At 37.7% G+C, this 26,559-nt stretch overlaps 1 protein-coding gene across 5 annotated transcripts in view; it reads right to left on the bottom strand.

The window, feature by feature from the left end:
* The window catches only part of CADPS2 (calcium dependent secretion activator 2), a 567,381-nt gene that overhangs the window by 42,568 nt on the left and 498,254 nt on the right, over positions 1–26,559 (bottom strand). For 3 of the 5 annotated variants that reach the window (XM_054495194.2, XM_054495196.2, XM_063667803.1), the window contains 3 exons: positions 26,075–26,222; positions 25,341–25,355; positions 18,081–18,155 (listed from right to left, as the gene is read on the bottom strand). In XM_054495194.2, the coding sequence (XP_054351169.1) occupies positions 18,081–18,155; positions 25,341–25,355; positions 26,075–26,222 (238 nt within the window). The remainder of the gene's footprint in view (positions 1–18,080; positions 18,156–25,340; positions 25,356–26,074; positions 26,223–26,559) is intronic. The other 2 variants (XM_054495197.2, XM_054495195.2) reach the window with 1 other exon arrangement.

Consider the following 26,559-nt stretch of genomic DNA (forward strand, 5'->3'; position numbering starts at 1 on the left):
TGGCACAAAAATTCACAATGAATAAACTGACAGCTGAGGTCAAACTAACTTGTGATGTTTACTCTTTCATTCTGAACATGAACTCTACCGTCCTTTCCTTTCCCATGGCTGGAAATAATACACTTTTTTTTTTTTTTTTTTTTAATGAGATGGAGGCTTGTTCTGTCACCCAGGCTGGAGTGCAGTGGCGTTATCTTGGCTCACTGCAAACTCCACCTCCCTAGTTAAAGCTATTCTCCTGCCTCAGCCTCCTGAGTAGCTGGAACTACAGGCATCCGCCACCACATCTGGCTAATTTTTGTATTTTTAGTAGATACGGGGTTTTACCATATTGGCCAGGCTGGTCTCGAACTCCTGACCTTGTGATCCACCCGCCTCGGCCTCCCAAAGTACTGGGATTACAGGTGTGAGCCACCGCGCCTGGACAATAATACACAATTTTTTTAAAAAATAAAAAATAATGTGTCATAGGAATCTAGTCACTATACGTATGAGATCACTGAAGCCATTCATAAATAATCTTAGGTCCATGAGATTTTTCCTTAAAACATTTTTCAACTTCAATGTGGATGTTAAGAAACAATGGCAGGCAAGCTTAATCAGATTCCTTTCTATTGTATATTACTTGCCATCCTTCAACTTTTTCTACATCTACACAGGAGGTTGAAGATAAAAGAACAGATAATGGGCCAGGCAGGGTGGCTCATGCCTGTAATTCCAGCACTTTGGGAGGCCGAGGTGGGCGGATCACCTGAGGTCAGGAGTTCGAGACCAGCCTGACCAACATGGAGAAACCCCGTCTCTACTAAAAGTACAAAATCAGCAGGGCATAGTGGCTCATGTCTGTAATCTTAGCTACTCGGGAGGCTGAGGCAGGAGAATCGCCTGGGAGGCAGAGGTTGTGGTGAGCTGAGATCATGCCATTGCACTCCAGCCTGGGTGACAAGAGCAAAACTCCATCTCAAAAAAGAAAACAAAAACAAAAACAAAAACAAAAAACAAAAAAACAAACGAACAGATAATGAAAGGGAGGTGTTGTAACATATGAGCTCTTGTAACTATGACACAATGGCTGACATTAGTTAACAAGCATTTACCAGGCAGTTCTAATTGGCACACAGAAGGATCATCCCTGCTTCCCAAAGCTTATGTAGCAGTTATGGAGAGAAAACAGATACACACTGCAGAGTACAATGGAAAAGAGCACTGGACTCAGAATGTATATCCCAATTCCATCACTCAGTAGAATGCAAGCTCAGTTTGACCACCTTACTTCTCAGGCTTCCTTCATCAATTAAATGGACTAGGGTGAGGGGGAGGATGTGGAATTCAAATTAGTCTCAAAAGTGGTTTACATTTCTAAAAATTTATATTTCTATGAAATAAAAAAACACATACACTATAATACAGTAAAAATGTGAAGCATTTCACTTCACTTTATTTGGCATGAAGATCGATGAATAAGAGATCTTAAGAAGGACATACTGCCCTACATCTCTCCTCCTTAGAACTAAAATAATATGAACTATTGACACATTATAGATTCCCAAAGGGAAAACGCTGACAATGTTTTTTCAATAGGAAAAGGGAAATTAACGAAGACTGGTTTTTGTTCACATAGCAGCTTCTTCAACAAAGTGATAATAGTTCTAGGGACACAGCTTATTGGTCTCTGGTGACCAGAGAACTTGTTGTGAGTGCATAGGAGATAATCTTTTCTTTATGGCTGATCAATTACTGCAAAATAGTTTATGCAAAAGAAACAAAAACTTCCCTATAGGTTTCTCCATCACATCATTTGTGACATGATGTAAGAACACAGAAACAAAACCAAGCAGACTGACTGTGAACTATAAGTGCATTTTTAAAGATTGAGAATAATGTATGCCTGGGTAGCTATCCTAAAGGATGCCTAGGGAAAAAAAAATCCACCCACAAAATTGCGAATTGCTCACATGTAGAAGTTAATTTAGCACTTTCTTCCTGCCTCTTAGGATTTCTTACCAATCATGACTGGTTAACTCAACTTGATGTGGTTTGCAAGGACCCAGAAGACGAATACTCTAGGGTTCTGTCAGACCAGGGAAAGGGAATTCCAAACTTAATGGCCCTCTGTGGAAAATGCCTCATCTCTTGTAAATGGAGCAAGTGTGTACTGGGTGATCTCATTTGCCACGAGGACAGCGGCAATTGCTATGGTTACTAGACAGCTTGAACCATGGAGGCTGTAGCCCAGCACCTGGTTCTTGGTGCCTGCTAGTGAGTCTGTGCATACACACATGTGTGTTGCTGGGGGACAAAGCAAGATAGAGGCAGGAAGCCTGTCGATGAATTTACATCTTGGCTCAAGTTGCAGCTCTGCCACTGTCTGGCTACGAGATAAACGTCAAGTCATTTTGCTTCTCTCTCTTCAGTGTACTTCTCAGTAAAGTGGGGAAAAGGACAGCTATCCTGCCCACCTTACAGGAATAGTCTGAAGATCAGTGGAGGTAATTTATGTGAAAGAACTGTGAAAATGGCCAAACACTAAAGAAATGTAAAGAATTAATATTATCCATATGATTAGCAAAATCACTATCTGTGTCTAAAAATCTGAATACATTAAGTCACAAGTTAATGGGGGCTGCCTTAGAATTACTTAGTGACAAAGAGGAATGAGTTTGGTCCTTCAGCTAATGGGTCTAATTCAATTAAATCTATGGGGCTTCTATGGAGGTAGAATACAGCTGAGGCTATGAGTCAGAAAACCACTGGGATTCTGCCTGTTTCAAGGTTATTTGGCAGATGGCAGGAGGAAGGCTTTAAACACTGGTGGTCTTGCTCCAAAGGCTTTAAACACTGGTGGTCTTGCTCCAAAGCCCATGCTCTTTACCCATCATGCTACAGAACTATAAGAATTAAGTGATATGCTGTATGCAATGTGCCCAGCATGTAAGTACTCAAGGGTTCAGGTGTGGTGGCTCACACTTGTAATCCCAGCATTTTGGGAAGCCAAGGCAGGAGTATTGCTTGAGTCTAAGAGTGCAAGACCAGCATGGACAACATAGCAAGATCCTGTCTCTACAAAAAAAAAAATTAAAAAAATTGGCTGGACATGGTGGCTTGTGCCTGTAGCTTCTCAGGAAGCTGAGGTGGGAGGATTGCTTGTGCCCAGGAGCTCGAGGCTGCACTGAACAATGATTGTGCCACTGCACTCCAGCCTGGATGACAAGGGAAGACCCTGTCTCAAGTTAAAAAAAAAAAAAAGAGAGCTTGGCCAGGTGCGGTGGCTCACAGGTGAAATCCCAGCACTTTGGGAGGCTGAGGTGGGTGGATCATGAGGTCAGGAGATCGAGACCATCCTGGCTAACACAGTGAAACCCCATCTCTACTAAAAATACAAAAAAATTAGCCGGGTGTGGTGGCAGGTGCCTATAGTCTCAGCTACTCAGGAGACTGAGGCAGGAGAATGGTGTGAACCCAGGAGGCAGAGCTTGCAGTGAGCCGAGATTGTGCCACTGCACTCCAGCCTGGGCAACAAAGTGAGACTCCATCTCAAAAAAAAAAAAAAAAAAAAAAAAGAGCTCAATAAGTGTCATTTTGTTTTAATTATTAATGAGTACCTAGGATAAGAAATACAAAAACACAACAGTCTTAGACCTTTCCCTTTGGGAAATACAAACTAGTGGGAGAGATAGACATGAACATAACTGCACATGACACAAGGCAGAAGTGTTATGGGCAGTGTAGACAGTAAGCAGTATAGCTGAAACCAGAAGAAGGAAATAATGTCTTTGACTACAGGATATGGGGTCAGCTTCATTTATGAGGTGGCACAGGAGCTGAGCCAAAGGATAGCAGAGATGGAGTGGCTAAAATGACTCTCTGGGAAGGTTGCTGGCAAATGCATTTAGGGCAGAAGTTTCTCCATTGTGGCATCTGGCAGCCTGTGTGGCTCATCTTCTTCAGAGCATGAAGCAGCATTGGCTTATATACAAGTTAGTCCTAGGTGTGAACCTGTGGTCTGCTGCATTCATGTCTCAGCATTCTTTGTCTCCATTTTAAAAGTAGTGGAGTCTTTCCTCAGGTTCCTCCCTATCCCTAAAGGTCCCTGGGGAGGCTCAGTACAGCAGGGAATCTAAGTGCTTACATGGCAGTGAGCAGCGACAGCACCTGTGGGATTAACCAGCTGAGGTATACAGTTCCTACAGGAAGGTTTTCTTTGTAAGATTTTTGTTGAGGCACACCTAGTAGAAGAGTTACCTTAAAAATCAAACTCTTTATAAACATCAAGATTGACTAGTAACGGTATACCTTCCACCTGGCTTTTAATTGCATAAAACAGCAAGATTCCAAAGAAACCCACTTAAATGTTGGGCTTAGTTGCTGCATCTTTAACTGCTTCCTGTGAACTTTCTCTGTACAGCTCAGGGAGTGTATAAACATTTATGGGTTTGCCTTGCGCTGTCTGTTCTCCTGAGGGTGTCGGGTTGGAATGAAACACTATAATCTCTTTGTTTCCCTCTCTTTATTACTGATGCCATTAACTGGGCTTGTTTGAAAAATATTTAACACCTAAAATCTGTCTGGGTAATTACTGACTTTGTCTCATAAAACTCTTGGAAGTGACTGGTAGAAGGAAACATGAAGAGTGCTTCAAGGCATGTGCATTTACATTTCTTGTTGATTTTGACAGCATATAAGATTCATACGGAAGGTAGGACCATAAACTCTAAGTGACGGGAGGATTCCGGCTAGGGTTCAAAACACACAGTTCTTGCATTTTTAGCTGTGACGCTTTATGAAATAAACAAGGAATATTTGCATCATTTACACTGCACGTTATAAAATCTTCCACAGAAAACACAAACATCCCTAGTATGGCTGAAAATGAAAAACTAAGTGTTTTCTGTGGGGGAGGATGGGATAGCTGTTTTGTTTTTTTTTTTGTTAAGACCAGGACTAACTAGTATTGTTAAAAATCTGCACAAGTACTCCCTGAATCTAGTTAAAAAACTTTAAAAAATTAAAAATAAACACGTTTTAACAACATATTCTTAAAAAATGTGAACACAGTACCAGAATATCATGAACTAGGAGAAAATAGGTTGTCTTCCCTAAATCAGAATGTTAATATATAATAATAAAATAAAACGAGGCCAGGTGTGGTGGCTCACACCTGTAATCCCAGCACTTTGGGAGGCCAAGGTGAGTGAATCACGAGGTCAGGCATTCAAGACCAGCCTGGCCAACATAGTGAAACCCCGCCTGTACTAAAAAAAAAAAAAAAAAAAAGCAAATTACCCGGGCATGGTGGCAGGCGCCTGAAATCCCAGCTACTTGGGAGGCTGAGGCAAGAGAATTGCTTGAACCTGGGAGATGGAGGTTGAAGTGAATCGAGATTGTGCCACTGCACTCCAGCCCGGGCAACAGTGCAAGACTCCATCTCAAAAAAAAAAAAAAAATATATATATATATATGCACACACACATATATATGTATAATAACACGATACAATTGTCTCTTTCCCATCCTCTTTCTGTGAATCCAGCTGTGAAACTACTTATTTGAAGCTTTATTCCAACTGACTCCTAAAAGGTCTTACCAGATCCTGCACACCTATAGGAAGGAGGGAGAGTGTCTGACAGCAGATATTTATTCATAACATACCTTGTTCTGCAAAGTATCTAGGACAACTTCTAAAACAGCACACCTAGACCAGATGTTGGTGAATTCACCACACTGTGTTCTCTCACTCTTCCTTTTCATTGTTCCCTCACAAATAAACTATTTTACTTTGCATTCTCTCTCTGCTAAAGGCTCCTAATATTGTATGCTATTCCTTTTGGGCACATACTTGGATTTTAACAGGTGCCTTCTGAATATATGGCCTTGATCCAAACAAGTAAATTGAGTAAATTCAATGCAATTAATTTCACCAGGCTAAATTAACAAGAAACTTTAATTACATAATCTAGGCAGTCAGATCAGATTTATCTTCTATCTATCCTATTCTTAAGAGAAATCCAGGGGAAAATATTCTAAGTTATGAGAGAGAGAGAGAGAATGTATATATACCCGTATATCTGTATCAATATAGTTGGGGGAAAAGTGTATATTATTTCCTAAATCCTTTTTTTTTTGCAATAATTGAGAATCTAGGAAGTTGGATATTACAGAAATGATCTTTTACTTCATACCCAGCATTGATGGAGGCCCTGTTCAGCAGTGCTTTCTGAGAGTTGTCATTTTTTTCACTCTTGGCTCTGTTAACCACATTCTAAGCCTTCCCCCAGTTTTTTTTTTTTTTTTTTTTTTTTAAAGACAGTCTCACTTTGTCACCCAGGCTGGAGTGCAACGGCGTGATTTCAGTTCACTGTAATCTCTGCCTCCTGGGTTCAAGTGATTCTTGTGCCTCAGCTTCCTGAGTAGCTAGGATTATAGGTGTGCGCAACCATGCCCAGCTATTTTTTTTTTTTTTTTTTTTTTGCTTAAAACAACAAAAGTTTATTATGGTATAGTTCTGTAGTTCAGAAGTCTAACAAAGGCTTCACTGGGCTAAAATTCAAGTGTCAATAGGGTTGAGTTCCTTTCTGGAGGCTCTAGGGGAGAATTTGTTTTCTTGACTTTTCTAGCTTCTTGCCTGCATTTCATGGTTCATGGTCTCCATCCTCCATCTTCAAAGCTGGCAACACAGCATCTCTCTAACCCTGCTTTTGCCATCTCATCTTTTTCTCTGACTCTTTTCTTTTGCCACCTCCTTCCCCTTTTAAATACCTTATGATTACACTGGGCTCACCTGAATAATTGCGTTATCTCACAGGGTTTTGCCATGTTGGCCAGGCTGGTCTCGAACTCCTGACCTCAAGTGATCTGCCTACCTTGACCTCCCAACATACTGGGATTACAGGCATGAGCCACTGCACCCAGCCTTGGCATTTTCATTGCTATATATAATGTATCCCATTTTCATCTACCTGACTTAAGAGTTGCTCCACCTGGTTACTCTAGCTGGACTCTACAAGCTGGTCTCACAGAATGTATGCATGGAGGGACCCACAGCCTGGCCGGTACAACCCAGATATAAAAGGGACACAAGAGGACTGGAGGGTGAAGCTACCACTCTTTCCCTCCCTGGTCTTGCTGAGTTCTGTATGGTGTTGTGGAGCGATCACAAGCTTAGGGACCACAGGGGCCAAATCCTGGCTCTGCTGACATCTATTATGTGGCCTTAGGCCTCTGTTTCCTCATCTGTGAACAGGGAGACTGGACTGGTGACTAGTCCTACCTTGAAAGATGAGGCCACCCAGGCAGGGCCCCAGGCCTCCTTTCCCTTCTTAATCAGACTGACATCAATGCTTTGATTGGTGTTATATTTTGCAGTGCTAATATATATTTGAGACATTAATATATTTTATAAACATTTTTAAAGCATATAAAAATATATCTTAAAACTATGAAAATGTTTGAAGAGTCCCTAGTAGATGACCTCAGGACTCTTCCAAGTCCAGTATTCCATGTACTATGAGTTTCTAGAGCCTGGAGACAACAGATGCAGGCCACCAGCAGGCTCCATGCAGATATGTGTGTAGGACTTTTGTTCTAGATTGAGAAAAGGCTGTCAGTTTTTAAAAAACCCAATACCCCCACTTTTTTTGATGAGGAAAATAAGTCATGTGAGGAGACCCAGCTGGTAACATAAGAAAATGGGACTAGAATCCAACTTTTCTGATGATCCCGCACTTTGGTTTGTTTAATTTTAATATAAAGTGGCAATAAATATGACATTTCTTGTACCCTCTCCTTGGTAAGGTTTAATGCTCCTATTTTTTTTCCCTTGGTAAAAATTACTGAAGTCTTTCTGGCTAGAAGAATTTTTGGGTTTTCCCCTTTTTTTTTTTTTTGAGATGGAGTCTCGCTCTGTCGCCCAGGCTGGAGTGCATTGGCGCAATCTCGGCTCACTGCAAGCTCCGCCTCCTGGGTTCATGCCATTCTCCTCCCGGTATCTGGGACTACAGGTCCCCGCCACCACGCCCGGCTAATTTTTTGTATTTTTAGTAGAGAAGGTGTTTCACCGTGTTAGCCAGGATGGTTTCGATCTCCTGACCTCGTGATCCGCCTGCCTCGGCCTCCCAAAGTGCTGGGATTACAGGCGTGACCCACTGCTCCCAGCCTTCCCCTTTCTTTGAAGGTTACTTTCCCTCTTTTCCATAGGTGTTCCAGTTACAGCACCTTGGCCTGAGAACAGTGGCTGCTGATACAGTATTGTTTTCAATTGTTGAAATCTTATAATCACATCAATATTTTGACCCCATATCCCTCCTCTGAGCTCCAGACCCAAATAGCTAATACCTTCCTTGACATCTCCTCCCTCAGGTGTCTCAAAGGCAGCTCAATCTCAACATGTCCAATACTGACATCATGGTCTTTCTCTCTAAATCTGTTCCTCTTCCAGGACAGCCTGCACCCAGGAATGACACTAACATTCAGGCCATAAACCTAAGAGTACTCCTTACTATTTCCCTTTTCATTGTACATCTCAAATGTCTTTGTATTAGTTCACCAGAGACCAAGTAACAGCTTCTAGACTATCCCCTCTCCAGTCTGTTTGCTAGAGGCAGTCAGATGAATCTTCCTATAATGCAAATCTGATTAATTCCCTATCCACACTCTCCAACCTTTCAGTGACTTCCCATTGCTCTTGGGATAAAGACTTTAAGCTCCTTAGTACTTCTGCACACTTTTGCAGCCTTGTCTTGCTCCAGGCCCTGGTTTCTACAGTTTCTCTTACTTAAATGATCCTTTCATCTCTCTTCTCCTGGTTAACTCTTTCATTCTTAGGAACTCAGCTCAAGCTTCACTTGTTTGGGAAAACTTTTCCTGTCCTCCCTGACTAAATGAGTTATTCGGTCACAGATTATCCTAATGACACATTTGTATGGGTTGCATTTTATGTTTGTTAGTGTGTCTCCTCCAAGGGTTAGCAAACTCCCTGAGGACAGGGACCCTGCTGTTTTGCTTAGCACTGTATCCCTGGCATTGAACATACTTTCTGGCACAGAGCTACATCCTGAAACTCTACCTTGCCTCATGGCTGTGAATTTCAATCCTTTTTAAAAAAATGAATATTGCCCTTTTTCATTAGGGGCAGAGTCACAGTATATAATTGTATGCAAAGTACTTTATTTTATGTTCTAGGTTAGAGACAAGAACTGGAGTATTGATGCCAGAGCACATTTCTTTAGCATTTTCCAGATTTACTTTCATCTATTGGATTATATGACAAGCAGTGTAAAAAGAATAATAAACAGGATTCAGAGACACACACATAACCATGAAGAAATGGCAGAGAAAGTGGACATAGAGGGCACTGGGTAAGGAGAGGGCTAAATTTGCTTAGGAAGAGGTAAGATGTCTTCTACAAAGGAGAGCAAACCAAGACTTTTCTAGTTGAATTATAAGAAGAAAGCAAAAAAGGGTTCTTCAAGTAGGGGGCAGAATGTGAAAAGGCACAAGGGTCTGGAAAAACTATGAAACCAATAGAACTTTGGAATAGCTAGAGTTTAAGATGTGGGGGAGAGTGTTATAGGGACAAGAGCAATTATACTGTGAAGGGACTTGTAGGTGATGCTAAAAAGTTTTTCTTGTGGGTCAACCTTTCACAAACTATATTCTAAGGAATATTAATTCCTGCAAGTTATTATTAGGAATTCTGGAATAAAGGGCCCCAGGACAGGTTGAGTGTAGAAACACTGCACTCTCAAACACTGCATCATCCTAAACTACAAGGAATACAGTGTTCCCTAAATGGGTTAGCAACCTCATCTCACGGGACATCAACAAAACTCAAGTACAAGGTGTCCTGAGACACAATTTAGGAAATGATGGCACAGAGAGTAAGGAATGCCTACAACATATGAAGCATTGGCAATAAATGGTCAAATCTGTATTTTGGAAAGATACTCTGGCTTCAGGGCTGTATTAGTCTGTTCACACACTGCTATGAAGAAACACCCGAGACTCGGTCATTTATAAAGGCAAGAGGTTTAATTGACTTATAGTTCTGCATTGCTGGGGAGGCCTTAGGAAACTTACGATCATGGCGGAAGGCAAAGGAAAAGCAGGCATCTTCTTCACAGGGCGGCAGGATGGAGTGAGTGCAAGCAGGGGAAATGCCAGATGCTTATAAAACCATCAGATCTTGTGAGACTCACTATCATGAAAATAACATGGGGGAACCACCTCCATGATCCAATTACCTCCACCTGCTCCCACCCTTGACACATGGGGATTATAGGGATTATAATTCAAGATGAGATTTTGGTGGGAACACAGCCAAACCATATCAAGGGTGAAGTGAGGGACCATGGTGGAGATCAGTGAGGCAAGAATTTAAATGAGGAAATGATGAGGGCCTGAAGACTATAGTAGTGCTAGTGAGAATGGAATGAGGCAAAAAAGGGAGTGTTTAGGAGATTGACTCAAGGCCCTGATGTCCTCCTGTGTGACGTGCTTGAGCAGATTCTATAAAGACAGGGACCCTAGGATGATGAGATTTTACAATGGGGTGATCAGTACTGCCAATGGAGACAGCAAATGCAAAACAAGAGGCACCTGGGGTGGGGTGGTGGTGATGTGGGTATTTTTAGACATTGACCTTGTAGAGATGTACAGAAAGCAACGGGAAATACAGGGTTTTAGGTGATAAAAATGAGAGAAACAATAATAATATCAACTAATACTTAACAATGTGTTGGCCACTGTTCTAAGACTCTATCTGTATTAACTTACTTACTATTCACTAACACTAATAAATGCTACTATTATATTACTCCTACTTTATAGGAGAGGAAACTGAGCCACAGAAAGCTTGTTTAAGTAACTTGACTAAGATCAGACAGCTAGTGGAGGAGTTGAAATTTGAACCCAGGTCGGAAGTTGGGCTTTTAATTGTGATTCTGCACTGCCTTTCACATACGGAGCTGGGAATCACAAGCATAGAGTTAAAGCCAGAAGTGGAAAAGTCACAGAAATTTGTAGAAAAAGGTCAATAGAGGACCAATGATGGTGGCCCAAGAAGTAACAGCATTTAGTTGCCAGTGGAGAGAGAAGGGCACAGACAGGGAAGGCCAAGACCTTTTCTAGGCACATAAAATGTGTATATAGTAGGGAGGGACACATACTGTTGAGTACTGTGTGTGGTTGAGAACTTGGGCTCGTTCTCATGTTATTTGTGACAACATGTGAGGTAAGAAGAGGATCTAAAGGTAGGCTTGAAGAGGAGAGGTAAAAAGAAGAAAGTGCAGTTTATTATTTCTCCAGATGCAGCAAATAAATTTATCAATATGCACAGAACAATTAAAATATGGGAAGAAATATTTGGGATACGAGAAATTCACTGTTATTTTCATCTACTTTATGTTGAGTTAATTATTATGATATAAAAATGTCTACGACATGACTCTTAGAATTTGCCAGTGTAGTAACAGTTAATGTAGAAACCACATACTTTAATTTTTATGAGCTAGTTGCTCTTTACGGATTTCCCAGAGATGTAGAATCAGTTAAGTGCATTGGATTAAGGATCTGAAGCTCAGAGGTTTGAATCCTGATTCTCACTAATTAATTAGGTGTTTGACGCTCATCAGTTTAATAAAGGACTTGAGAATTATGTTCCTATCAGTGACTGAGGATAAGGCTGCCCATTTCATTAGGGGCAGAGTCACAATATATAATTTTATGCGAAGTACTTTATTCTATGTTCATTTCATAGGTTTTATAAGGCTTAAATAAAGTCACAAATGTACAGTTACAGTGGCAGTTTCACAGTAAGCACTTCAAAACTCTTTTAAAAAAGTTATTTCTTCCTTGGTAAAAACAGTGTGAACAAACTGTCTTATAGGCTATTTTTTTTTTTTAATATCCTGAAGTTTAAAGGTTTACATGCCAGTCTGGATGAAGTTTCACCAGAGCAGTGTTTCTCAAAGTCTGGCTCATGGTTCCCTATTGTAAAATAATCATGGTAGCTGGTTAAACATGCACATTCCTTCCCCTCTTCCCAAACTTAAGAGTCAGCATCATTGGAGATTGGGGTATGGAAATCTGCATTTTAACAGCTCTCAGGTAATTTTTTGTGTATGTGTGCTAACATTTAAGAATCATTGCCTTACAAGATGTTTTAGTTTTTCTTAATGAAATAAAAGCACAATCTATCCTGCCTGTGGACCCTGGCATTATGCCTGCCCACAGGCCCTAACAGCTGGCCCACACAAAATTTCTAGCTGGGGTGAGTGATCCAGAACTTTTCCTGCTGAAGTCAATCTGTAAATAGTGGAAAAGGTCACTGTTTTTCCAAAGGTGCAGATACCAATGTAAGGCTACAGGGATCATGAAGAATCAGGGAAACATGACACCATCAAAAGAATAAAATAAAGCTGACCGATAACAAATAAGGAGACTCAATCTGTATTCAAAAACCTCCCAACAAAGAAATGGCTTCAAAAGCGAATTCTACCAAACATTTAAAGAAGAATTAATGCCAATTCTCTTTAAACGCTACCAAAAAAAAAACCAAAACAAAACAAAAAAAAAACCAAAAAAAACAGAAGAGGGAACACTTCCAAACTTATTCTATGAGGCCAGCTTCACCCTGATACCAAAGCCAGACAAAAGATACTGCCAGAAAAGAAAACTGTAAGCCAAGATAAACATGGATACAAAAATCTTCAACAAAATACTAGCAAACTGAATTCAACAGCACATTAAAAAATCATACACCATCACCAAATGAGATTGATCCCTGGGATCCAAGGATGTTTGAATATAAGCAAGTCAGTTGTTATGATACACCACATTAATAGAATGAAGGATAAAAATCACCAAGATCATCTCCATAGATGCAGAAAAACACTTGACAAAACTAAGTAATGTTTCATAATAAAAGCATTCAAAATATTAGGAATAGAATGAAATTATCTCAACATAATAAAGGCTATACATGAAAAGCTCACAGTTGACATCATATTCAGTGGTGAAAAACGAACTTTTTTCTCTAAGATACAGCATAAGACAAGGATGCCCACTCTTACCACTTCCATTCAACATACTACTGGGAGTCCTAGCCAAAGTAAGTAGACAAAAAAATAAAATAAAATAAGTAAAGAAGAAAAAGAAAAGAAATATAAGGCATGCAAATCAGGAAAGAACAAGTAAAATTATCTCTGTTTGCAGATTACATGATCTTAACATGTAGAAAACCCTAAAGACTCTACAAAAAAGAACTGTTAGAATAAACAAATTCAGTAAAGTTGCAGAAAAAAAAATCAAATACAAACTATCACAAGATCAGAAAACCAAACACCGCATGTTCTCACTTGTAAATGGGAGTTGAACGAGAACACATGGACACAGGGAGGGGAACGTCATATACTGGGGCCTGTCAGGGGCTGTGGGGATAGGGGAGGGATAACATTAGGGGAGATGCCTAATGTAGGTGACGGGTTGATGGGTGCAACAAACCACTATGGCAGGTGTATACCTATGTAACAAAAGTGCACTTTCTGCACATGTATCCCAGAACTTAAAGTATAATTTTAAAAAGTCATTCATATATCTGTATACTAACAATGAACTATTTGGAAAGAAAGTTAAGAAAACAATCTCATCTACAATAGCATCAAAAATAATACAGTACTTAGAAATATACTTAACCAAGAAGGCAAAAAATGTGTACACTGAAAAGTATAAAACACTGAATAAATTAAAGCAGACAACAAATTAAAAAATCCCATGTTCATGAATTACAATAATTATTATAGTCAAAATGTCCACACTACTTAAAGTGATCTACACATTTAATGCAATCGCTATCAAAATCCTAATGGCATTTTTTTAAAGTAACAGAAAAAGCAATCCTAAAATTCATCTGGAACCACAAAAAGCTTCAAATAACCAAAACAATTCCAAGCAAAAGAATAAATTGGAGGCACCACACTTCCTAATTTCAAAATCTATTACAAAGCTAAAATAATCAAAAAAGTAAACAATGTTAACTTTTTAAAGTAAACTTTTTAATGTAAACAACGTTACTGGCATAAAAGGAGACGTATAGGCCAACAGGACAAAACAGAGAGCTCAGAAATAAACCCACACACATACAGTCAACTGATCTTTGACAAGAGTGCCAAGAGAAAAGGATGGTTTCTTCAATAAATACTGCCGGGAAAAGTGGGTGTACACATACAAAAGAATAAAATTTGACCCTTATCTTACAACATAAAGAAATGGATCAACAAAACCATCAACTAAACACCATCAAGTAAAAATGGATTAAATAACTTAAGACCTCAACCCATAAAACTTCTAGAATAAAACATAGGGAAAAAGTTTCTTGACATTGGCCATAGAAATGATTTCTTGGCTATGATACAAAAAGCACAGGCAACAAAATTTTTTTTAAAATGAGATTATATCAAGTAAAACAGCTTTTGCACAGCAAGGGAAACAATCAACATAATGAAAAGGCAACCTACAAAATGGGAGGAAATGTTTACAAACTATTTGTCTGATAAGGAGTTGACATCTAAAACTCAACAGCAAAAAAAAAAAAAAATGAAAAATTAAAAAAATGAGCAAAGCACTATGTCTCTAATGAACACGTATAAATGGCTAACAGGTATACGAAAAGGAGCTTAACATCACTAATCTTTGGAGAAACGCAAATCAAAGTCACAGTGAGATATTAGCTCACATCTGTTTGGATGGCTATTATCAGCAACCCAAAAGATAACAGGTATTAGTGAGAATGTGGAGAAAATGCCCACTGTTGGTGGATATATAAATTGGTGTAGCTACTATGGAAAATAGTGTGTAGAATCCTCAAAACATGAAAAATAGAACTACCATATGATTTAGCAATCCCACTAATGGGTATATAGCCAAAGGAATTGAAATTAGTATATCGAAGAGATATCTGCACTCTCATTTCTTTGCAGCATTCTTCTCAACAGGCAAGACTTGGAAGCAACTTTAATTTCCACGAGACAGGTGAATGGATAATGAAAATGAGTTATGTGCATATAATGAAATATCATTCAGCCTCAAAAGAAGAAGGAAATCCTGTCACTTGAGACAAACAGATGAACCTGGAATATATTGTGCTCTGTGAAATAAGTCAGATACAGAAGATTAAATATTACACAGTACCAATTATACGAGGAATTTAAAATAGTCAAAATAATAGAAGCAGAGGGCAGAATGTTGGTTTCTCAGGGGCGGAGGGGAGGGAGAAATGGGGAGATATTTGTCAAAAGCAGTCTCAGTTATGCATGATAAATAAGTCCTAGAGAGCTACTGTACAGCATAGGGCCTATAGAAAACAATACTATTTGCTAAGAGGACTGATCTTATGTGACTGTTATCACACACAGAAATAATTATTTAAGAGGGCTGGAGGAAAATTTGGGAGGTGATGGATACGTTTATGGTACAGTTTGAGGTGATGGTTTTATGATTATATACTTACATGGCTGTACACTTCCCTACAAACTCATCTTGTGTATACTAAGCATGTACAATTTTTTTTGTCTGTTAATATCTCAATAAAATGGTTTAAAAAATATCATAATTTTGGAGATTAATTTGCATCATCTTTTTAAAAAACATCAATTATTGTCATCTCTTATAGAAGCTTGAGATGTTTGGTTCAACCTATCAAGTAAACTTATTTTATATTTTTCAACCAAAGAATTAAAGAGAAGTACAATTTGACAGCAGGAGAAATTAGGCATGGAGAAAAACCATAATCTAGTGCTGATTTCTAAATATAATATCCGGTATTATACGAGGCTCTTTTAATCAAAATTAAATTAAAAATTTAATTTCTCAGCTTCACTAGCCACATTTCAAGTACTCCACAACCACATGCGGCTAGTAGCTACCGGTGGACCGTGCAGGTTATTTTAGAATATCTTTTCCTTAGCTCAAATACACTATTTTTAAAATTAACCAGATGTATTTGATATAGAAAAATTTAAGTGTCTTACTTTGCCAGAAATGGATGCAGAGATGACATGCAGCCCCATCTGCCTTCTCTGTACTCTTCCTTCCCACCCCCAAAGCAAAACTTGCTGGACTTTTTCCTTGCTGCCTGATAAACCTTATATCATTTATAGCTAGCATGTAATTGAATGATGCCGATTACGCAAACTTCTCACAAAAGGCAACTTCCGCATGAGGACTATGTTCATGGGTTGGTTATATCTGGATAAAATTTCCCTGAAGGCCTTACAGAGAAGAAGGTGCGAAGTTAACTTTATTTCACTGTAGTGCGTTGACTGTGTGGTGACGCAAACTGCTGTGCTGGGCTCCTCAGAGGGTGGAAATCTCACTGCTCTTCCTCAAAGAGCTTGATTCTCCAGTGGTTCACCCCTTCCTCCTATGATTTTCCTATTATTTTTTTCTCTATCTATCCACTTGTTGGTGAGTGTGTGAGGTATCTGTATCTGTAGGTATTTGGTGCAGTGGTAAAAATCAGGGGAACAAAAATAAGCTGGTGAGGTGGTGTGATTCTAACATTGTTTTTCTTTGTGGTTGTTTTCCACTCTAAGACATGCCACTAGATAATTTGAAAAATACAAAAAAAATGAAGATGAAATAAAAAATTAACTATACTCCCATTACCCAGAGAAAAGCTCTGTTAACATTCTGGTGTTTATCTCAACAGTCTTTTTCCTATAAGATGCAAATTCAAATCATATTTTACACCTTTAAATATTCAGCTGTTTTCACTTAATACTATATTATGAAACTCTTCATTTATCATTAATAGTCTTTGAAAGCATCATTTCTTAATGCAGATGTCCCATAATTTGCTTTATCTTTTCAGATGTCCCATAATTTGCTTTACCTTTTCCCTCATTAGAAATGAAGGTTGTTTCCAAATATTGGTAAGACATAATGTGGCAAGTATCAATAATATATATTTTGTGCATCTAAGCAGTATGACAAAATAGAAAAAGGTGAAAAGGTATTAATGTACTTGATGTATTTCCAAACTATTTTCCAGAAAGGCTGTAACAATTTATACTCCCCTATGTAGGAAAGGTGAGTGTCTTGCCTCACCTGAAACTGAATGTTACTTTAAAAACATGTATGCTAATTTGCTAGAGAAAATAGTATATTATTGTAGCTTACTTTGCATTCCTTAATTAATGAGGATTAATATTTTTCGTGTTCATGGGGCATTTCTGTTTTTTTCTTTTCTAAACAGGATGTCTTTTGTCTGTTTGTTAAATTGGGGCGGTTTTACCTTTGCTTCTTGTCATCCTTCCAGTTGTTTTATGAAGAAACCTGATTTGGGGCTTTTTGATGAAGCCTTGTGAGAGGATGGGATATATCTGCTTATAGGAAAGTGCCTCTAGGAACATGACCATTCTCTCTGTTCATCCTCTTAAACTCCTGGTGCTCTCATGTTCTCTCTTCCTCTCCTTATCAGCCCCCGATCTCAAATGCTACCCATGACCATCTGTTACACCTTAGTGGGAATCTAAATCATCTAATCACTAAATGATGTGCCCACTGCTTCATCTCTACTTATACAGTGAAAGATCATAGATTTTATCAAAGGTATTTTGAGCATCAAATTGGAAATCCTGGGAAACTCCTGGGCATGGAGGACCTCAGATGTCACCCTGCAGCTTTCTCTGTCTGTCTCTGAGAACAGATCTAGAGCCTTAGTGCCGTCGCCACCACAGATGGGCTAAATTCAAGGACTGATGACTACTCAAAGCTGCTATGGAGTTAAAATAAATAGCATGAGAGCATGAACGTGACATAATAAGGTTTTACTGGAAGAAGAGTTAGTTTTAAAATGACAACAATTGTAGGAAAAGCCAAAATTTATTATATACAAAAAAATCAAAAGCTGTTGACATAGTGTTCCTAACCTTTTTTTGCTCCTAACTTTTCTGAAAATTCTAATTTTTTCCTGCCCTAATCTTTTAAACTACATTTTTTCTCAATTAGATCTTTAAAAACATTAAAAAATTCTCCAATGAAAATTTTTCACTTTGATTTAAAAAGGTGAATAAATAATACATTACCTTTGAAACTAACAGTGAAATGATTTCTTTTACACTGTTGTCGATCAGATCATCTATTTTTGAATGGTACTGTTGCTAGATAGTAAAAGATAAAAACTAATCAGTTGATATGGACACAAAACTTTTGTCATCAGTCATAAATGCTCTAAATCTACTAGTTATGATCTATCAGATTTATTTATTTATTTATTTTTTTAAAGTATCCACTACAGAAACATTTATAATATGTAGAACTGGTATAGCATATAGAACATTTCTTAAATGTAATTAACAAGCTTCTTCTAAGAATGATACATAGAATTCCACACCCAATACTTAATAACAACACATTAATTTTCAGCACACATAAAAATTTACTATGTACCCATTTACAAAGAAATTCTCAATAAATCTTAAGGAAGCAATATCTTACTATATTCTTTCACCACAATACAATTTTTAAGTTATTATTTTTTAAAGTAACTGATGTATTTTAAGAAATTTAAAAAGAACACATATAAACAACTTATTTAAAATGATCATTTTGAACATTAAAAGAACAAAACCTTGAAAATGATCCACCCAGTCAACACTTTTTACATTGTAGTTTGAAAATTTTCCCATGTGCACTGTTGAGTTAAGCAGCTAATGGGGTTATTATTTAGATGAATTGAGTTCTTATTCTTATTCAGGCAGAGGAATGTGAAGGATACTTTTTGTCTTCTCCTCTATAATTAAGGTGGCCATGTATTTTTCTAAAGGGTTGGTTTAGCTGGAGAAGCAAAAAGACTAGAAAAAGATTTAATTAATACTGCATTTCATGTCTGACAACTCTCATTCATAAGTTATTTTAAATGTGCTCTAGAAATAAAATGAGCTCCCAATTGTTCACTCTAAAAGGACCTTTTTGTCAGCACAGGGAGCAGCAGTTTATACAATTCTTACAATATGCTCGAGCAAGGGCAAAATTAGAATTTCATCAACAAAGGTGAATAGATGGTAACAAATTAATAGGCCATAAAAGGTATAATGAAACATCACTCACTCCCCATAGTTTTATTACCGCTTCCTCATGAAAAAGATGCCTTTAAATAAATACCAAAAAAAGATGTATTTAAAATCAACCTGAAAGACTTTTTTTTTCCTTTCTTTAGAGAATACTAGAGGGCTCCATTCTTAAATTAGCAGAAGCTTTGGCTTCCAAGGCTTGTGAAGGCACATCCATTTAAACAGTAATTCTTCCTTTAGAAGCATTTATCTGACAACTGATTGTCCCCAATAGCCACTTCACAGAAAATGTGACTTGTAAAGACTAACCCTATCTTGATGGTTCAAGGCTTCTTGGAATAGCTAACAAAATGCATAGAGTAAAAGTGCTCAGGTCAATATAAACATTAGACCAACTTCACTGCTGGTTGAATGGTTTCTTAAGATGTAAGTTTTTGAAAGCTATTTTTTTTTTTTTTTGTGCTGAAAACATGTCTCAAAGTTTCCACACAGAACAAAACATCAACTTAGGTCTGCTTTGGAATACTCAGGAATGACACTCCACCCCTCTCCCCAAGGGTTCCGACAGTTACAAGTGGTTATCATAAACCTGCATAAATAATAAAGAAAGGAAGGATAATTTTGGAGTGTCTGAATTATTTTCTTTTTCTGTGTGAGTCTGAGTGTGTGTGGGTGTGAATATAAGTGCATAATGATGAGTGATCTAAAATTAACCACATTGATGTGAAAGTGGAATTTTCTGGGCACATATTGCACTCACTAAAGCGTGTCTGTCTCACTTAAAGCCTTTATCGATTCCAAAATTTGTGCTCCCCAGAGGATAAATGGAATTGAAACATAAACAGTGGATTTCTATTCCAGGAGTGCTGATATTTTTGCTTTCGAGATAGCTTGAAGAGAAGGAAAAGGGGAGAGAAAAGCAGAGAGAAGACAGAAAAACAGGTAGAAGAAAAAGAGCCTGAAAAAGCTGGCTGGCAGTTAAACTTCTGATCCAGTCTAAATTATTAATAATTTTCTGAGCCAGGCACGCCCACACATGAACATATCTGAGACCAGCTGAACAATTCCAGTGCACGGGCTGATGGGTAGGGTAATCCCTCCACAGACACACTTACTAAAAAAGGCTCCCCAGCTCCTGGCTGAAAGCTGTGCAGCTGACTGTGCGATGGAGAAGCTTATGCAAATGAGCTCTGCCTGGCTCTCCTGCTCTGCCACTCCTGTTTCACGTCCTTCTTGCTCCAGATCAGTGTATGCAGCAAGAGGAAATTAAAAGCCACGTGATACACCTCTTTGGGGTAGAAGAAGAAAGAGATACAGGAGTTGGACTTCAAGCATCTCACTTCCCTCTTACATGGAAAGTGCTCCAAAGCATGCAGGCATTGAGGCACCCAGATTTCCAAGCAGGTTCCTAAATATGCCTTATCCCCAACGTTTTTCTCTGTTTTCATAACTTTCATTTTTTGAATTCAAAGAGATCAAATGTCATCAGAAAGCTATTGTATATAAAATACATAGCTTCTACATGTTAAACTTTTGGGTTGAATTGATTCTGGCAAATCTTAAAATCAAGGGATGAGCCACAAAAGAGGTCATTGATACCCATTTTCTTGAAAAGCAGTGAAAGTCAATGGACACTAGGAACCATTAAATTATCCTGTAATACACACCTGTAGATTGTTGCTTGCTTTGATACCTGATCTAGCCATAAGCAGAGAGAAAGAGAAAAAGGGAAGAGATGGGGAGGGAGGGAGAGAAAATGAGAATGAATGAACAAAAACAAACACATACAATGTTAAAAACAAAGGAATAAAGAAAGAAGTATACATCTTAAATTTAATACCCAAGGGGTAAATCCAAATAGTGTGAGGTTTTAGATTTGTATAATATAGGATTCTGCTATTGTAAATGTATCTGGTTAGATATGACTTACACTAATATTACAACTGCTGGGAACTTTCAGAATCTGCTCTGGCTGCACAGTTGGTGGAGGTGGTATAGGCACATGAGTGTGAGAGAAAAGATGGCCCGAGAATTCCCATTTTACATATATATTCTGCAGACAATAACTCACATATGCCATACATAGGTATACAAAGTTAGCTAGAAAAAGTCATTCATTAGGGGACCCAGACAACTTTCTTTTTTTCTGTGTTTTTTTTTTTAATCCTTGCTAAAAAATGTATTAAATAATGTATTTCAGGAAAATGACAAATTAACATAAAAGGAAGTTGCAGAATTAAGGAACAAGGATGAAACCAGAAATTGAAATATGTCAATACATGTAATTAATGATTATCTGTAAAAGTAATATTTGTGTGTGCACACATTTAAAATAAGGCAAGTCAAAAACTGCCAAAATAACAATGGTTATTGTGTGTTCATCTGGGGTGGGTACAGGAGTGTTCAGTGGCTGGTTAAAACATTCTAAGATCAGTGGTGTGCTTAAACTAGTTCATAAAAGCAGCTTTTTAGGAATTTTCAGATAACTTTCAAAGACATAAACATGCAAAAAGAGATCACAGGTAAAAACAGAGTTTATTTGCATAGACATTTTTAAGTTAAAATTGATAGTTTTTTTTTCCCATTTAGTATAACAGACAACATTTTTGGTACATTTTTGTTTCCAACAATAAAAATCTATAAAATTTTTATCAGAGGCTGGGCATGGTGGCTCACGTCTGTAATCCCAGCACTTTAGGAAGTCAAGGTGGGAGGATCGCCTAAGCCTGAGTTCGAGGTTGCAGTGAGCTATGAATATACCACTGCACTTCAGCATGGGCGACAGAAGGAGACAAAAAAAAGAAAAAATACGGAGAAAAGGTAATGCTTATACACCGTTGGTGGGAATGTAAACTAATTTAGCCACTGTGGAAAGCAGTTTGAATATTTCTCAAAGAACTTAAGACAGAGCTACCATTTGACCCAGCAATCCCATTACTGGGTACATATCCGAAGGAACACAGATCACTATACCAAACAAATGAAAACAAAAACAAAAACAAAAACCACTTGAACTTGTATGTTCATTGCCATGCTATTCACAGTAGCAAAGACATGAAATCAACTTAGGTGTCCATCAGTGGTAGACCAGATAAAGAAAATATGGTACATATACACCATGGAATACTACAGTTATAAAAAAGTACAAAATCATGTCCTTTGCAGCCACATGGATGCAGCTGAAGGCTATAATCCTAAGTAAATTAACACAGGAACAGAAAATCAGATACTGCATGTTCTCACAAGTGAGAGTTAAACACTGAGAACACATGGACATAAACATGGGAACAACAGACACCGTGGACTACTAGAGGGGAGAGGGAGGGAGGGAGATGTGAATGGAAAAACGACCTATTGAGTACTACGCTCAATACCCACGTGTAACAAAACTACACATGTACCCCCATATCTACAACAAAAGTTGCAATTTAAAAGAAGAAAATAAAATTCTTTGAATACTTCAAGCTGGATTGATAATCTTAGATTCTAGGGCTTTGTTAGATTTCAATTCATTCTTAAGCTAAGTTTCCCCACATCTGCCCTCAAAGGCAAACTGTGCCTGCTTTCCCAGCAGGTGATTCTGAACTTACATTAAGATAACCATTCAGGAATCCTTACTTCACGAAGCCCAGGGAAATCACAGGTCAGACACAGTCTGAAATCCTGGCCTCTCCACAATCAGGTGAACAGCACCACTTCACCTGACTGTTGTTACACAAACATACTCATGAAATGAAGACTAATCAGATGCCAGTGAATTCCAGCTTTCTTAAAAGATTTTGGACCTTGTCTTGGGGTATATAATATTTTAAAGGTACTGGATTGTTAGTTCCAGAAATGGATGCATTTTATTTTAACTGAGAACAAATTTGGCCCAAGTAGGGCCCCTTGCTCCCCTGAATTGCCACATTAATGTGTTTTCACCTTCATCCTCAACTAATGGGACCATGGAATGAAGTGGTTCTGAGGGCTGATGAATGCCTACAGCCCAGGTAGTCATCTGCTTTTGTGCAGTTATGGATAATGAGGATTCTAAACACTGAGGTGGCTTTGTGATCTTGACATCTGTCCCTGAGGGACTGGCCTGAGACTGCTGACTCATTTCACACAGCTGTCACATGAACAGATCATTCACCCACTAATCACTCCATTAAACCCTATTCTGGTCCTCAGTGGAACATGTTTGCATCATCATGTAGCATGTAAGAAAAACAGGATCATAATTTAGAAGCACAGAAGGGAATGCATTGTGGGGAAGGAGTTGGGCAAGTTTTATCCCAGAGATGACAATATAACACATTTACTAGAGATTTTGGAGAGGTAATTTCTTTATAATTTAGAAAAAACATTGCGGCTACGTTTAACTATGTAGTATATATTTTTACATGGTTCCAAATTGTCTAATGATCTAGTTTTTTTCAACAACTTTGTTGCTTTTTATAAATGAAGTCCATTGGCTCACCTGTATATGTAATGTATACACTAATTTTCAACAATTCCAAAACTTAGCATATATATAGAGAGAAGGCATATGCAATTATGTGGGTATGTTTACTGGAGAGAAAAAACGAAATATAAAATTCTTTTGCAACAAAATTCTTGTTTACCACTTTTTCAGGGTTGCTAATGGGTTTTACACCTGCACATTTTGAACTATGTTAATTGTGTGAAAGTTGTGGGGAACTAATTGTCTCTGGTGTGAATGTACAGGTGCACACATAATGAACAGTAGTAGATTACTCTTCAAAACCACCCCCCTATTAATGTAAAGAATCATTTGACAATGTAACAATGTTCATCATTTGTGTGTGTGTGTGCCTGTTTTTCCTTTTAAGTACTACAGCAAGTTGTTTCTTACAGGGGAGGATTTTTAAAGCAGTGACAACAAATCTGTTCATCCACTCAGCAAACATTTACTAAAGTGCCTACTGCATGTCAGGTACTGCAGTATATGTTAAAATAAGAACAAATGGATAAACCCATTATTAATGGAAGATGATTCCACAAACCAGATGAGAAAAGAATGGGTTTATGAGGAACTTAAGATAATATTCTCAGGCAGACAATCAAAGGCTTACATCTGGGTATTAAAAAAACATGAGGAGGTAAATAGGAGCCATTGGTATCTAAGCTAGCTGCCTACTTATTCAGATAATTAGATATAATAAATCATGTTGTAAGTGATCAGAGAATGATAATTACTGAACATTCTATAACACATATCCGTTACTTGATATAATTGTAAGGTTGTATGCTATGGTAATATAAATACATTTTTTTCTGCTGAATTGCTCAAAGAATAAAATTGTGTATTCATGCATAAATACAAATTATGGCCAAATAGCTAATGTCTATATCTGGGGCAATAGGTATAGAATTCGCAAGTAGTAGGCCTTCTCATCTATTTTCATAGTTAACTAAGCCCTTCTGCTTAGATGAGAATTGTCAGCCCAAGAAGAGTCACCCTGAGTTTGATTCCCAATTGTCAACTGTAAGACTTGTAAGATGTAACTTACCTACCGGACACAAAGACATTCTGATTCATGAAAAAAGAAAAAAGTACACACTAGTCAATCCTTTATGCATAAAGGTTTTCCAACCTTGTACCTCAGGGATTCTGGGGTAGTATTTTAGGATGACCTGTTGTGGAGGAGGGCAGAAGTCTCATGACACTGGCCTGCCTCTCCCTTACCTCTGATGATGATCACATCCTAAGCCATGAGTGGGAGGAAAGACTGTATCACTGGTGGGCTTGTAACTCACTGAAATCCACCACTGGGTTCATCTGTATGAAGTGACTTTGGGTGTGGCCTCCTGGTTCAAGTTTTTAGGGGCTATATGTCATCTAAAGCTCCAAACTTGAAATTCTTTTGGTATTAAAAGTATACTGTAGATAAATGCTTGAAAAATGTTAATTATCACTCTGCTCCTATAGTTATTCAGATTTCAATTTAAAAGAAGGTGAATTAATTTGGTTTTAAATAATTTTATCTTTAAAATTCTAAGAGTAGTTTATAAATTCTGCAGACTAACAGGCGAGAAACATTCCCCTTGTCATTATTTAAGGTATAAGTATTTAGTGTTTTAATGAATCTTTGGACTATTGCTATGTTATTGTAAGCTGTTAGCCTTATATATGCGAACAGAGAAGCCAAAAATCTGAAAATAAATTTATATAATTTTAATTTTAAAAGATGGAAATAAAAAAATATACATTTACGAAAATAATAACTCAAATGAAATGTGCTTTTAGAAAAAAAAAATGAGACTTACCCATTGACTACCAAACTGGATCATGCCATGGGGGGGAAAAAAAGATGATGAAAGAGAACAGAAGGGAAGAATAAAGAAATGAAGAAAAAGTAATTACAATGGGAAAAAAAGGCGACAAAATCAACTTAAACAGATAATTGAAGAAAAATAAATCAATTTTCACCCAATCACCACTCTCAACAAAAAATCATGGGGTAAAATAAAATTTTACTTCTGAATATAAAACCAAACAAAATACAAATCAAATAGAAAGAATAGGATATTTATTGATAAGAACTAGGCCTAGATTTTTAAGTCTATTTTAACCTAAATTTTTAAAAATGGAAGCTACTGTGTAAATAAACTATTTCATACTTTTTTATGTGTCTTACTTTTATAGATGCAAACTCTGGATACTCTAGATTTGTATAAACAAAACAGGTAGCTTTCCAGCTTTCTCATTTGCTTGTAAAAAGCAAGGTTTATGTAAATGACACAACACTTCAGCTGTTAAAAGCTATATCTAAAATTCATGGCCACTTATGCAATTTTAGACCGTATTTATATCAAAAAGGAGAAACTGACATGAGCGAAGGATAAAAGGCATTCTGTTATTATAGTAAAGAAAAGATCAAACGTTTGGTGCTAGAGAACTTGGTCTTTTCAATACAATCAAGAGAATGCCTTGTGGAAAGAGCATTTCCCATGCCAAGGCACCCTGTGCTGCCTTTCCCCATGTGGCACATTCTACATACCTCTTGTCCTCCATCCAGGGCACAGAGTTTGGTGCTTTGCTTTTTGGCGTCAACTAATACATTAAACATAGTGCAAACGGAAGCTGGAATGCGCAAGTCAGTTGTTTTGCTTGCCTTTTGTAGCTTGAGTTCAAATGCAGTTCTTGTTCTAGTTTTTAAAACATGAATTCAGAGTAAGAAATTCTGCTATACAGCTCACCTGTTTTGTAAAAAGTGAAATCAACACTACGAGATGCTAATTTAAAACATGCAAATAAGGAGTAAGCAGTGTGGCAGTGCTTGGGAGCTAAGGGGTGGGATGCTTTTCTTTTCAAGTGTCTCAACGAAAGATCAGATTGTGATATTTTTATATTAAGCCTAGCTTCATGCAGTCACTCAGGCAGTATCGCCACCCAAATGAAGCTTTTTGTTATATCTGGAGTACCACATTTAATGGAAAAAAACTCATAATTTCACTTAATTGTCTGAATTAATTGTCTGAATTT

This window comes from Pongo pygmaeus, chromosome 6 (genome assembly GCF_028885625.2).
Source record: "Pongo pygmaeus isolate AG05252 chromosome 6, NHGRI_mPonPyg2-v2.0_pri, whole genome shotgun sequence".
In the NCBI taxonomy this organism is placed as follows: Eukaryota; Metazoa; Chordata; class Mammalia; order Primates; family Hominidae; genus Pongo; species Pongo pygmaeus.